The 14159-nt window shown below is 30.5% G+C and overlaps 1 protein-coding gene across 1 annotated transcript; it reads left to right on the plus strand.

Annotated features, from left to right (window-relative positions):
* The first annotated feature begins 8277 nt into the window (after positions 1–8277).
* On the plus strand, positions 8278–14159 carry LOC111297488 (glycerol-3-phosphate dehydrogenase [NAD(+)] GPDHC1, cytosolic-like). The gene is made up of 5 exons (XM_022892201.2): positions 8278–10002; positions 10202–10423; positions 12075–12322; positions 13288–13427; positions 13808–14159. Exons 1-5 carry the CDS (start codon positions 9345–9347, stop codon positions 13929–13931), a joined length of 1392 nt encoding a protein of 463 aa, XP_022747936.1. The 5' UTR covers positions 8278–9344; the 3' UTR covers positions 13932–14159.

Here is a 14159-nt window from a genome sequence, read left to right on the forward strand (position 1 = left end):
CTTAGAGCAAGTTGAGAACAATGTCAATCTGGCACCAATTATATTAGCAAAAACTACCAAATCTTTGAATTTTTGTCGACGAGAAAGAAATAGGTTTCATACAACTCTTATATGTGTGGATGAAGAGTCATTTTAAAGCCAAATAGGGCAAATTCCATAAACCTTATCTCGCCTTTAACATTCATTTAAAAAAATTTTGTAAAATCAAATGGTCGAAATTGAACTCTGAAAAAGAATGGATATCCTACTTATGAAATTTGACGAACCAATAAGTAATGTAGAAAGCTTTCTGGATGCCATATGATTTAGTACTTCATAACTGTAGGGACAAACCTTGGGTTTCATTTTTAGACCAGCTATGCCCCACTAATAGTGCTGAGATAGTTTATATATGAACAGTTTATACCAATGATGCATGGACTTAATTAGTTAGGCTTTGTATATGGTGAATTGTATTCCATAAAGATGGTAGAAGAGATTTTTCAGGCATAGAACAAAAAAAAAAAAAGAATGGATCATGGTAGGCACACTAATAAGATCAACTTAGTATATTTTATTGGGCGCACTAGGTAAGTTAATGATGTTGTGATTCCTGATGAAGATAGTTCAAGCAGCCCATTTAGTCTAGTTTTTCCAAAACCTTGGGATTTATTACTAGAAGTAAAAATTGCAAAGCAAAAGTTACAAGAAGAAAAGAAGAATTAAAACATGAAAACAAAAAGCTCAAAAAAGAAATAGAGGAAAATATACAATAATAAGAAAGTAAAATTCAAGATATCAATCAAGATAGAGATGGACAGAAGAATTTGTTCACTGATTTAAACAAGCCACATTCATCTACCACTCAAAAAAGAGAATGAATAGTTGCAAGTAAAAATATAAAAAAAAATAAGATACATTTTTTTAAATTCACATGTATAATTTGATGCTTTAAAAAGCCATCAATAAGGTCAAAGCTCAGGTTTCCATTCTATAAGATGAATGTCAAGAATACCTTAATAGAGGAAAATAGTGGAAGATCGCATACATCTTAAAACAAGAACACTTGAAGCACTTATTTGAACATATCAGTATGGCTTCATATAAAGCTACAGAAATGAAAGATAAAGTCAAAGAATTGAAGATAAGAGTACAACTAGTTAAGACACATGACCTAAATCTACTAAACTTTCTTGATAAGGCACAAGATCAATATCAACAGATAAAAAAGTTCCTTTAATAGGCAATAGACTTTGAGCTTTTATAGATGTAACTTTGGATTAGTAATAAGAATCGTTTGTTATTAATTGATTTGTGGCAAACTTTTCGTAATGCATTATTTCATTTTGTTTATTTTCCATTCCTGCATTCATTAATACACTTGTTTGAATAAGGCATTAAAATATAAAATCCTAATTCACAACAATTATGGTAATAAAGGATCAAGACTAGCTCATCCATTGAAAATTCTAATTTAGCCTACTCACCATTTATATAATACCAGAGCTTAAACAAGAATCATGAAACAAGAATAAGTCTCGATTTGAGAAGATCGAAAAAGCATAAAAAGAATTAAAAGGGGATCTTGACAAATAATGGACATGCTTAAAAATTTTGAAAGAAGAAAAATGGTAGAAAAAAATCCTAGCTTTCAGGAGCAATCATCAGACATGATGGATAAGCCTTGACAACCCCAAACTTCTCAAGGAACCAAGGTGTAAATTTTTATTCTTAAAGGATATCCATACAATTATCCAAGAATGACATTTACACTAACTTCAAAACAATTTCAAAATTTTACCAATCTAATTGTTGTGGAAAAACCATTAAAAGCAATCTCGATTCTTGATTTGAATGACTTAAGGAGATAAAAAAAACTAAGAATGAAAGCACCTAAGATAATAGAGGACTCAAGTTCATAGCAAATGATGAAATCATTAGAAGAAAGATATAAAGCTATAGAAGGAATAGATTTTTATAGCTTTATGGATGCAACCGAGCTTTGTTTGGTTTCGGATATGATCATCCTACCTAAATTCAAAGTCCCTGACTTTAAAAAAAATGATGACACAAAATGCCCGGTGGCTCATATGACTATGTATTATTGAAAAATGATTGTACATGCTTACGACGAAAAGTTATTGATGTATATATTTAAAGATAGTCTTACGAGTTCTCTAACTAAATGGTACATCTAATTAGATAAGACTCATATCTACTATTGGAAAGAGCTTCAACGGTATTTTTTACTTAAAACTGACATATTATATATCTAGCTTTAGATCATTTGTCTCTGCAAAGCATTAAAAAAATGATTGAAAGCTTCAAAGAATGCGTACAAAGGTGAAAAGATATGGCTACATAAGTATAGCTTTCCCTTACTGAGAAAAAAATAATTGTTCTATTTGTCAATACCCTTAAAGCACCATATTATGAAAGACTGATTGAAAATATAATCAAGAATTTTATAGACATGATGATCCCAAGTAAGATTATTGAAAATGTTATAAAAAATGGCAAGCTTGACGTAAAAGAGACAAGTGACATAAAGAAAAATGAAGCGTCAAAAAAAAAAAAAAAGAGTAAAGCGCAAGTAGTGAATTATGTAGGGTAACAAATCAAAAGATTTACCGTATACCCTGTACCAATGTACCAAACCCATTAACCTCTTATACAGAACATTAATCAAAACATCTACTAAAGTCTCCCCATTTTCATTAGTTTATGGAATGAAAGATGTGTTTTTAGTTGAAGTAGAAATTCCCTTATTGAAAGTTCTAATGAAAATTAAACTAGCTAAATAGGTCCATAATCGTTATAAGCAGTTAAACCTTATTGAAGAAAAAAGACTTACAGTACTTTACCATGATTAACTGTATTAAAAGAAGATGATAAGAACACATGATAAAAAAATTCATCCTCATCACTTTCGAGAATGAGACTTAGTATTGAAAAGGATCCTTCCAAATTAACGTGATAATTGAAAAAAATGGACATCAAATTGAGAAGTTTTATTTGTAGTGAAGTAAGTTTTTTTTTATGGGGCATTGATTTAGATAGAAATGGATGAAAATAATTTACCTAATCCGATAAACTTAAATGCTGTAAAAAGACATTTTGCTTAAAAAAGAGAAAAATGAGAGAAAAAAAAAGATATATCTAAGTTGAAGACTTGAAAAGGCAACTTAGATATAAAAGAGAGGCAATATCATGAGATGACCTAACAACACAGGGGCAAACATGGTTTGACAAGCTCTAAAGGATCAAGGATATCATCTTATTGATTTTCAAAAGAAGAGTATGAGAATAGCTTGTTCATGTTTATCTTGCAATCATTCTTTAGGTGCTTTTGTTCTCACTTAAACACTTTTATTGTTATATTTTTGTCATTTGTTTAATGAAATATGTTCCATTTTTTTTAGAAAAATAAAGTAACATATATATCTTTTATCTCATTTGCTATCTTTGTCCACCCTACAAATGAGTAGGAGAAATATATGATGCATTTTATTTGTCTTAAAATTAAAATGATGAAAAACTAACCTATAACATGGAAGATCCCAGCATTACTTTTTAAAAGTTGATAAAAGTAAGTAAAAAATGACAAGAAAAACATGACAAGACATTGATATTGCAAAAAAAAGAAAGGATATTATTGAGAAAAAATATGATGATCAGATGATAAAGACATATTGGTCTTATGGTAATTATTGAAACTTTTGATGACCAAAGCAAAAAAAGCAAGAGATTCTATGAACCTTTTACCATAATTGTAAGTGAATAATTTGATTCATTACATCAATTACATTTAGAGCATTTGGTGCATGCATCCATGAAAAGATAATATCACAAGTTGTAGCAAGGGAGAAAATAGATTTTTAACTCTTATTTAAGAATAATGATCAATACAAGATTTCAATCTTCAAAAGAGAGAAATTTGGTTTTTTTTTTTCAAGACAGATTTCAGTTTCAAAAAAATATGAGAAGTTTAAAGTTGTAGAGCCTCTGCTTAAAGAAGCATCATTATCAAGATTCATAAGTCTACAAAGTAGAATATTTTAGCTTTTTAAAGTTCTTGAGCCTTTGCTTAAAAGAACCTTTTAAATTTTTAAAGTTATGAAGCCTTTGCTTAAATGAACCTTTTCAATTTTCAAAAGTTGCCAAGCTTTTGCTTAGAGGAGCCTTTCAAATTTTTTTTAAAAAAAAAATGTACCAAGCCTCTACTTGGAAAAGTAAAAAAAAATCTTTGTGTTCAATGTTTCATCTTTCGTATGTGTTTGCCCAAACAAAATGATTGTTTTTTTTTTTGTTTTTACCTTATTCCTAATTCTCATAAATAGGTAAAGTAGGGCATTTGTAGATACTCATTTTGTCTAGTCTCATTTATCCTAAATATTTTTTTTTTTGCCAAAATCCTTCGTTCATTAAATGAACATGTACCACCACCCACTCCAATCCAAAATTATGGCTACTGACTGCTAGCTGCCAGTAACCCTGACACCTACCTAACTTGGTAGCACAAAATCAACCACTCAAAAAGTCTTCTAGTGATTTTGAAAAACAATACTAGGATTTTAAAAATTTGAGATTTGAATCCTATAAAATTTGGGATTTGAATCTCAGAAGGCTATATAAATAAAATCATTCTTGTAAACAAGAAATGAGCCAAAAAAATGGAAGAATGAGGGAAACCCAAGGAAAAGGAAAAAGAGTTTTGTTAAAAAAAATTTCTACCCAAAAAAAAAGAGAAAGTTTTGTAAAAAAAAAAATTGCAAAAACACAACAAAAACAACAAAATAAAATAAAAAACCACAGCCTCTGGTAATGGGGATCTCAGCGTAAAAAACACATAAAAAAACCATTTTGGCATAAACTTTATATGTTGATCTAGGCCAATTGAGGTTATTTCTAGCAAAATAGAGGTCGGATTTGTGTTTAAGGGTTGAAATGAGTCAATAATAGTTCTTTTTAAGATTTTTTGGTCATCAATGATGGTGGCCAGTGACTGGCGACGATGGCAGAGGCCAGCCATTTTTTGGCAAGGCTTGAGAAAAGTTTTTTTTATCTGAAGCCTTTTTCTTTTTTAGAAAATGGGATTGAAATGATTTTAAAAAAGTTTGATTTATATAAAAAAAAAAACCTAAAACAACGCCAAGTAGGGCCTAAAAAATTTGCGCATGGACCCGATTCTGATTTGGGATCTATGCAACCTAACTAGTGACCCACACCTTCTTCACCCATTGACCGATCCAGCTGAAACAGTTTTGAATCGAACTAGAACCGTTCTAGATAGGATTAGACCACCTGTTATTCTTCGGTGTTGACTAGTGAAAAATTAGCTTTTTTTTTTCTTTTTTATTATTCCATTTTTTTATTTTCTATTTTTTTTTAATATTTCTAATTTACAATTTAAGATATCTTAAAAAATAAAATAATAAATATAAAAAAATTTAGGATAATGAATAATTAACAATAAATAATAATAAATAAATAAATTTTTAATAAAAAATAAAATCACAAGTGGTGATTTTATTTAAAATATTTAAACAAAAAATTTTGTTTAAATATTCTAAAAGTGTTAAAAATATTTTAGAATTTTTTTCAATCATAAAAAAATTATTAATAACTATAAAATCACAAATGGTGATTTTATTAAAATATTTACACAAAAAAATTTTCTAAAATATTTTAAAAGTGTTAAAAATATTTTAGAAATTTTCAAATATAAAAAAATAATACAAAATAAAATCACAAGCAGTGATTTTATTTAAAATATTTACACAAAGAAATTTTATAAAATATTTGAAAAGTGTTAGAAGTATTTTAAAACTTTGCAAGAATAAAAAAAAACATTATTAATAAAAAATAAAGTCACAAGTAGTGATTTTATTAATATTCATATAAATAAATTTTCTAAAGATTTTAAAAGTGTTAGAAATATTTATAATTTTTCAAAAACAAAATAATTAATAAAATGAGCAATAAATAAACATTACAAAGTATATTAAAATTTTCATCAATGATGAAATTAATAAGGAATCACAAGTAGTGATTTTCCAACAAAATTTTGTTTATCATGCCATAGGTGTTTGTACAAGGAAAATATGATCTATTTTTAAAATATTAAAATAAATCTAACAATAGAGTCCTTTCAAGGAAATAAATAAATAATTTCTTAAAATACTTTTGAGGTAAGAAAATTTCTAAAGTTATATCGAAAGCGTTAGAAATAACTTAGAAAATTTTTAATATTCAAATAATGAAAATAAAAAAAATAAAAATGATAAAGTAATAAGTAAAAAACGACTAATTTAGGATCATATAAGATTAATTGGTACCGTCTTTGATTGGGTACTATGAGGGTGTTATAATATTCCCTACATATAACCATACTTCCGAATTTAATCTCAAATTCGCAAACCAAAAAAATAAGATTGTTGACCAATCACAGCTCAACAAAAAAGATTGATAGCAACTTCTGATATATTAAGTCTAGCGATCTAGTTTCCAGACCAATACATTATAACATTTATTAAAAGTAAATGCGATAAAACCAAACATATTGAATTTTATTCTTTTATATATTATATCATTTTAAAGAATTTTATATATAAAATTATATTAAATTATTATATATTTATAAGGAAAGACTTAAATGAAATTCCTTAAATAAAGTTCATAAAGTTTGTTACTAAAAATGACTAAATGAAAACAAAAATTGAAAATCAAAATTAATAGATTAAAAAATCTTATTACTTAGATTAAATGTGCAGAATTTTTTAAAAAATAATTTTTGATATATTTTTTACATAGACATTTTTTGTAAAAATGTTAACATAATTTTTACAGTTGAATAGGTACCAATAAAATTTGAATTATAAACATTTTTATAGTTGAATTACATATTATTGATATTCAAATTGAACTATATCAATATATTGATTTGAAATTTTTTTAATAAAATTTTTATTAAATCTATTTTAAAAAAGAATTTTACAAATTTCACTAAAAAATCTTCACCTAAATTTTGTCAATATTTATATGTGTCATGCTCCAAACCTAAAACATAACATACGCCGCACACCTATAAAATATAATCTTGCAACATGCAAGCAAACATCATACTAAATTTTACTAAAACTGAGGTCTAACAATATATATATATATATATATATATATTTATATATATTTACATATATGTAAATCAAAAAATGTTTTATCTATGATGTAATAGTGTTTAGATTATATTTATTAAGAATCATATAATTAATTTTAGTTATGCGAATATTGTTTATATTGTAGGAAATTTTGTATTTTCTATAGAAAAAAATTCTTAAACTTGTTAATTTTGTTTGGAATTGTTTATAATTAATTTGTATTTCAATTAAATTTACCTCGATTAAAAATTCTGGATCTGTCTAGCTTTTTCTATTTATATGTTGGATTTGATGTGAAAAGTTAAAGGTAGAGTAATATTGAATATGTTAACATGGAATGCTAAAGATACTGAGAAAAGAAAATTTGCTCTTTTTTCTTTGTTCCTTTTTTTTTTTCTCATTTTTTATTTTCTTTCGCAACTTTAGGTTTTCATTTTATATTTTAAGTTTTTTTTTTTTACATTTTTAATATGTAGGAGGGAAGAAAATACGAGACGAAAAATGGAAGAAAAGAAAAAGAGAAAAAAAAGAAAAAAAAATGTCTTGTTTGTATCATAAAAATTATTTTTTTTGACCATGTCATCATTTTTTATTTTAAATAGATGCCAGATGCCAACATTAATTTTTTGGCCAAGCTACTGACGAGAATGGGCTGTTTTTTTTTTTTTTTTCAATGGGTATAAAAAAATATAGACATAAAAAATAATTATGATATCCCTAATTATCTTATAATAAAAAAATAAATAAAGCCATTCATTTATTCAATTATGACAAGTTGGAAAAAAGAGCCACAACTTTGTAACTAAAAGGGCATTGAGATTTCAAGCGCACCAATCAGAATGACATATATCTACTGTAGCTGTGTTGTCTAATCTCTGAGATGGGAATAAAATTAAGCACTTGAAAACGATAGGTACATGCTAGCTAGGAAACGGTGATCCTCTTAATAAATTCACCATAATATACAGGATTGAACACCCAGAAAACGTATCACATCCCATTTTTTTTCTTCTTTTTTTTACACTTGCGTTACCCAAAACTTGGAATCCAAATGATCCTTTCTCCCAATTGTACAAACAAAAATGTTTAATGTTAGAGTTTCCAGAATTGTTTAGAGATGGCAAAACTGAAACAATCCGTCGCCCAGGGGCCACGTGCAACATGCAATGGCAAAAATTCACTTGGGGTTGGGCTGGCACATAGAGAAAAGCGAGGGAGGCGACTAAAGTCATCCAATATTTAAGACCGTCGTGGAAGTTGGCAGCCTACATAATCTTTAATGCAATTGTACGCTCCCAATTCTGCTCAACTGTTTGTCATCAATGCCTCTTCCATCTCTATTTTTCTCAATCTTTTCACCAAATTATGTGATCCAAGGCCAGCTGCCACTGCTTTTATTTTCACTCACCTGTTTCTTGTTTCATCTTTCATTTCCCTTTTACTTTTGCATCAACATAAAACACACATTGTTGTATATTTGCTTTCATTCCATTTTTCACTTGTTGTTCCCTCCAAATAATGCAATTGAAGCTTTAAGATTTGTTGCTGTGAATCTAGGCTGCTAAGAGTTGAAGTAAAACAACTCCTCAAGTTCACAGTCTTATCTAAATTGGTAACTAACAAGACCAAAAAAGTTGGTATTTCTTTGACTTTTTTTTTTTTTTTTTGGGTGGTGGGGGAGGTGATTTTATCTTTTCTTTTGAACTTTACAGTTGGGTAGATGAACAAACTCAAGACGGAGAAAACAAAGCATATGTTGAGTATTAAGATAATCTCTTTTAGCAGGCTTCAATAAACTCTAAGTGCATATATAGATTCATTCAATAAACTCCAAATCCATATATAGATTCATGAATTATACCCTTCTCTGAATTTTTGTAGTCTTGTTCTGTACAAGACAAATCTCTAGAACTGGTTGGTCTGAAATTCTAATGGAGTGATCAAAGTTAGTTTTGGTTTTGGTAAAAGAATTCACCAATAAGATTTTATTCTTTTGAAGCAAAGACTGATTATTGTAGTTTCTGGAAAGCAAAAGCAACATAAAATCAGAGGAGAGTTGTTTTCAGAAATTGAGGCACTTGATAAATTTTCAGGATAATTTTGGAGCTCATATCATATATACCCTATACTTTATAGAATTAGAGAAATTGGGTTTTCTCTGTTATTGTCGATAAGTTGATTTTTTGTGTTAGTTTTTCTTGGAAGAAGATGGTAGGGAGTATTGACACATTGCACCCAAGTTTGTACTCAGATGGATCTTCTTACAATTGTAATGGTTTGGAAGAGAAACTTGATGAGCTTCGGCGCCTTCTTGGCAAGGGTGCTGATGATCCATTGAGGATTGTAAGTGTGGGAGCAGGGGCTTGGGGCAGTGTTTTCGCAGCTTTGCTGCAAGATAGTTATGGCCAGTTTCGAGAAAAGGTTCAAATCAGGATATGGAGAAGGCCTGGAAAAGCTGTTGACAGAGCCACAGCAGAACATCTATTTGAAGTCATCAATTCAAGGGAAGATGTATTGAGGAGGTTGATCCGGCGTTGTGCTTATCTGAAGTATGTTGAGGCAAGGCTAGGCGATCGCACTCTTTTTGCTGATGAAATTTTGAAAGATGGGTTTTGCTTGAACATGATTGATACTCCACTTTGTCCTTTGAAGGTCGTGACTAATTTGCAAGAAGCCGTTTGGGATGCTGATATTGTGGTAAATGGCTTGCCTTCAACTGAAACACGTGAGGTGTTTGAAGAAATCAGTAATTATTGGAAGGAAAGAATCACTGTGCCTATCATTATCTCTTTGTCAAAGGGTATTGAGGCTGCTCTGGAACCTGTTCCTCATATCATTACTCCAACACAAATGATCAATCGAGCAAGTAAGAGTTCTCCTCAATTGTTTGATGCTGATATCTGATAATACTTTGTTATATTTGCCTGGAGGTCAGAAATGCAGACTCCACAATCTGTTTCTGCTACAAGTCACAACTGTTTTTTTGTTAATTTTGTCTACTTTTTCCTCTCAAGTAAACCTTTTATCTATCATGTTTTTTAGCTTTACGCGTATGTTCCTTGCAGCTGGAGTACCTATAGAGAACGTACTGTATCTTGGTGGACCAAATATTGCCTCTGAGATTTACAATAAGGAATATGCTAATGCTAGAATATGTGGAGCCGAAAAGTGGAGGAAACCACTAGCAAAATTTTTAAGACATCCCCATTTCATTGTATGGGACAACAGTGACCTTGTCACTCATGAAGTAATGGGTGGCCTGAAAAATGTCTATGCCATTGGAGCTGGTAAGTACCTTTGTATCTTTTGGCCAATAAAGTTTGTATAATCGACATCAACTGGTAGACCAACACATTTGCAGTGATTTTTCCCCATCCCATGGACTGCCTTTACTGATTATATTAGCCTTCACTAATTATATTATCTTTTCTGGTTTAGTCGCTTCATTTAATTGTCATGGAAGTGATGTAATTGACAAATATTATAGTAATAACCCCCAGGCACGGGCTTCAGGTTGTGACTATAGGGTGGACAAAAAAAATACTGAACCAGCATTGAAGAACTACTCAGTTCAACCTTTCGGATTTAGAAAATCTGAATCATTTGCCAGTTGGTTGGAGATTATTCCTCTTGGTAGCTTGATTAAACTACCAAGTGCCAAGCATGTAGTTGATTAATAGCTGGATAACCTTGCTCTTCGCAGCTCCTAGGCAGCCTCCAGGAACTTTCACTTCTATAATGTTGGAAAGGAAGTTGCCATATAAGAGTATTCTTTTAGATCATATCTATCATCCTCACCTTTGGGACAAAACCACAATTAGCTCTTTGTTTATGACCTAAGGTTGGTACTTTAGTCTCATTAAAGTGGCCATAGACTGAAATTTTAACCCATTTAATCATCTATATTGACATTAATCTAGCCAACAATAAAAGGTAAAAACAACCTGGTGCGCAAAAAATTAAACTTCAGACTTTCTGAATATATAGTAAGTACTAACTATATATTTGCATCGAAATGAATTTTGTCAGCCTGAAAAGTAAAAAATAAATAAATAAGTGTTGCATGTGATTATTATACATGGGTAACGATGCATGTTTCCTTTTGTTTTTTTGTAAGAAAACACCACATTGGCATAGAATCTATCAACTTGTGCTAACTAAATTTTGTAGCAAAATTAGCAAGTTCTGGTTCTGGGGTTGATAAACTAATCTTCGCCTTTACTGAACTACAGCATTCTAGAATAATGATGAATGAATAGCGAGAAGAGAAGTCATTCCCTTCAGATAGGCATCTTGGGAATATGCATGTTGGTATAGATTACATTTGTAGGGATCTACCTACATTATTAATTTCATGGGACATTTATTCTGTAACCAAAAAAATATTAAAGCTCTGTGTTTATGAAACTTGGAGACTATTGAGTTGTCCAATGAACTAATCTTCATGATTTCTGATGGAGATAACTTCACAGGAAATATTTTCATCTGAAGTTTCGATTATAAAGTTTCTAGGATCTAGATGAGTGAACGATTTGTCATATGTCCTTTAGAAACAAGGTTCTCGACAGAGGGTTTTAAGCATAGAAAAGACAACACCGGTCAATATTGCATATGGAAAAAGGAACCCATTGCTTGATCTGTCAAGGATGAACAATCAGACAACACTGAGTAATCGGCAAGTTATTCTTGATAATCCCCTCATCCTAAACACATCGATGAAGAATTGGAATGCAGATTTATAAAGGAGGTTTCCTGATTGATATGTAGATAGGTTAAACATTGTTTATATATGCTTAAGGAAGAACCTTGACGAAGCTAAATCTTTAATTTCAATTTAAGAACTACCCAACCTGGAAATGATCTAACCGTATAAGTTCAAAAGATATACTGTTTTAAATTTTGGAACAACATAATGACTTTCAAGTTTGATTTTCTCAGGAATGGTGGCAGCCCTGACCAATGAGAGTGCCACCAGTAAATCAGTATATTTTGCACATTGTACATCAGAAATGATTTTTATTACTCATTTGTTGGCCGAAGAACCTGAGAAGCTTGCAGGCCCTTTGCTGGCTGACACTTATGTAACTTTGTTAAAAGGTCGCAATGCATGGTATGGCCAAATGCTAGCCAAAGGAGAATTAAGTCGAGATATGGGTGATAACATCAGAGGAAAAGGAATGATTCAGGTACAAAATGTTTTTTTGAGCTTCTTATTTTACAATTGTATTCAGTGAGTGCAATTGATGGTCTGAAATTGTCTTGTTTAGAGTGTGGCAGTACTTCAGGGTTATTATTTTATTTAGTTATTCACTCCTGGCAGAATTACTTCAATTTGCTATATTAATTTGGATCACTTCACTTAAATTTTCATTGCTTTAAGGGGGCAGGAAATAGTCACAGCTGTTTCCTTTTTTCATCCTTTTTTTTTTTCTGGAGAGGTGGCTGTACCCACTACAATATTTTGGTTAATCAATGGGATGCTGGACTTCAAAATATTTTGGAACACTTAGCATTTAAAGCCTATTTCATGCTGAATGTTGATGACCATTTTTTATTTCCTTCAGTTTCAGTCTTTCAGATGCAAGATAGTGAATTGCATTTATCTAAAATAAAAAGTTATGCTAGTGATTGTCAGCATCTCTGTTGGCTCTAGTTCGGTAGCAATGATATGGAATCACTTTTGCTTGATCTGCTTCTCCTTTTATTCCTAACCCGTTAATGGTTCTGCATCATGCTTATGCCATTAACTGCTTCTGTAGAACATATTATCAAGAGAAGGATGTCTTATTGCCCCATATGTTCAGTGTTCCAGCTTAATCGGTACCTAAACAATGTGTTTATAGAAAATGATAAACAAATAACCTCGTTAGTTAAATTTCCAAAATTCACAACTGGTTTTGAGGTTGGAATTTAAAGTGTTTGTTCTTAATAATCAAAGTGAAAATCTTGGAAAAGAAAGAACCAGAAAAGGTGAATGATCCATTGTGGCATGTCATAATTGTGCATATCTACGCAGATATTGCAGAAAACTGATGAAGGTCAAACCAATTAGCATAATAACCAACAATTTGTTGTTTCAGCTACGACTGAAATTGCAGGTATCCATTTGATTATTGGAAAACAAATTTAACCAATGTTAATTCCTTTCCAGGGTGTCTCTGCAGTAGGAGCATTTTATGAACTTCTGAGTCAATCAAGCTTAAGTGTGTTGCATCCTGATGGAAACAAGCCCGTTGCTCCTGTTGAGTTGTGCCCTATATTGAAAACACTGTACAAAATTCTTATAACAAGGTAATTTCTTATTCATCAATAGGCTCATTGGAGACAAGAACTTCAATAGTAACCTAAATTTAGAACTTCAATAGTAACCTAAAATTACTTTTCAGCCTGGAATAGTAACCTAAATTTACAAATAACAAGATTTATTATATATAGACATTAAATTCTTACCTGGATAGAGAGCACAAGAAAAAAAAAAGGGTTGGCATATACCTTCAAATATGTTTTGCTATATATTGTTTTAATACCTCACTGAAACCTGAAAACCCAAGTCTATTGCAAGCACATAAACTATGTCTAGATTTTTCTATCCCTTGACCAATTTGTACTCGCATAGTTTTCAATGATCAAAAAGTCCAATGCTAAGCTTGTCATATATTTTGAATCTCTAGGGAGAAGTCATCTCAAGCTATCCTTCAGGCACTGAGAGATGAAACCTTGACTGATCCCCGAGACCGCATTGAGATTGCGCAGAGCCATGCATTCTACAGACCTTCACTCCTTGGCCAGCCTTGACAAGTTTGCACAGAAAATTCAAGTTTAAAGAAGACTAATCGGAAAGCAATCGTTTCAGAGAGAATCATGGTGGTTTTGTATGTAATGAATAATACCTCTTCCAAAATATACATATTAAAAGTTTGATTGATGAAAATTGTTTGATCAGTTTTCAAGAAGAATAATAATTTAGACAGGAGACACTTTGATTTTTATATAAACGGTTCTGATACTTCATGAGGTTTCCAA

This window comes from Durio zibethinus, chromosome 12 (assembly GCF_047325235.1).
Source record: "Durio zibethinus cultivar Kanyao isolate XHJ-2024 chromosome 12, ASM4732523v1, whole genome shotgun sequence".
NCBI classification, from domain to species: Eukaryota; Viridiplantae; Streptophyta; class Magnoliopsida; order Malvales; family Malvaceae; genus Durio; species Durio zibethinus.

Bases quoted from the DNA above. Each gene is read 5' to 3' on its own strand.
- LOC111297488 (XM_022892201.2), top strand. From the start codon at position 9,345: ATGGTAGGGAGTATTGACACATTGCACCCAAGTTTGTACTCAGATGGA. The intron at 12,323-13,287 runs GTACAAAATGTT...ATTCCTTTCCAG, and splicing joins GAGGAAAAGGAATGATTCAG to GGTGTCTCTGCAGTAGGAGC. The intron at 13,428-13,807 runs GTAATTTCTTAT...TTGAATCTCTAG, and splicing joins TACAAAATTCTTATAACAAG to GGAGAAGTCATCTCAAGCTA.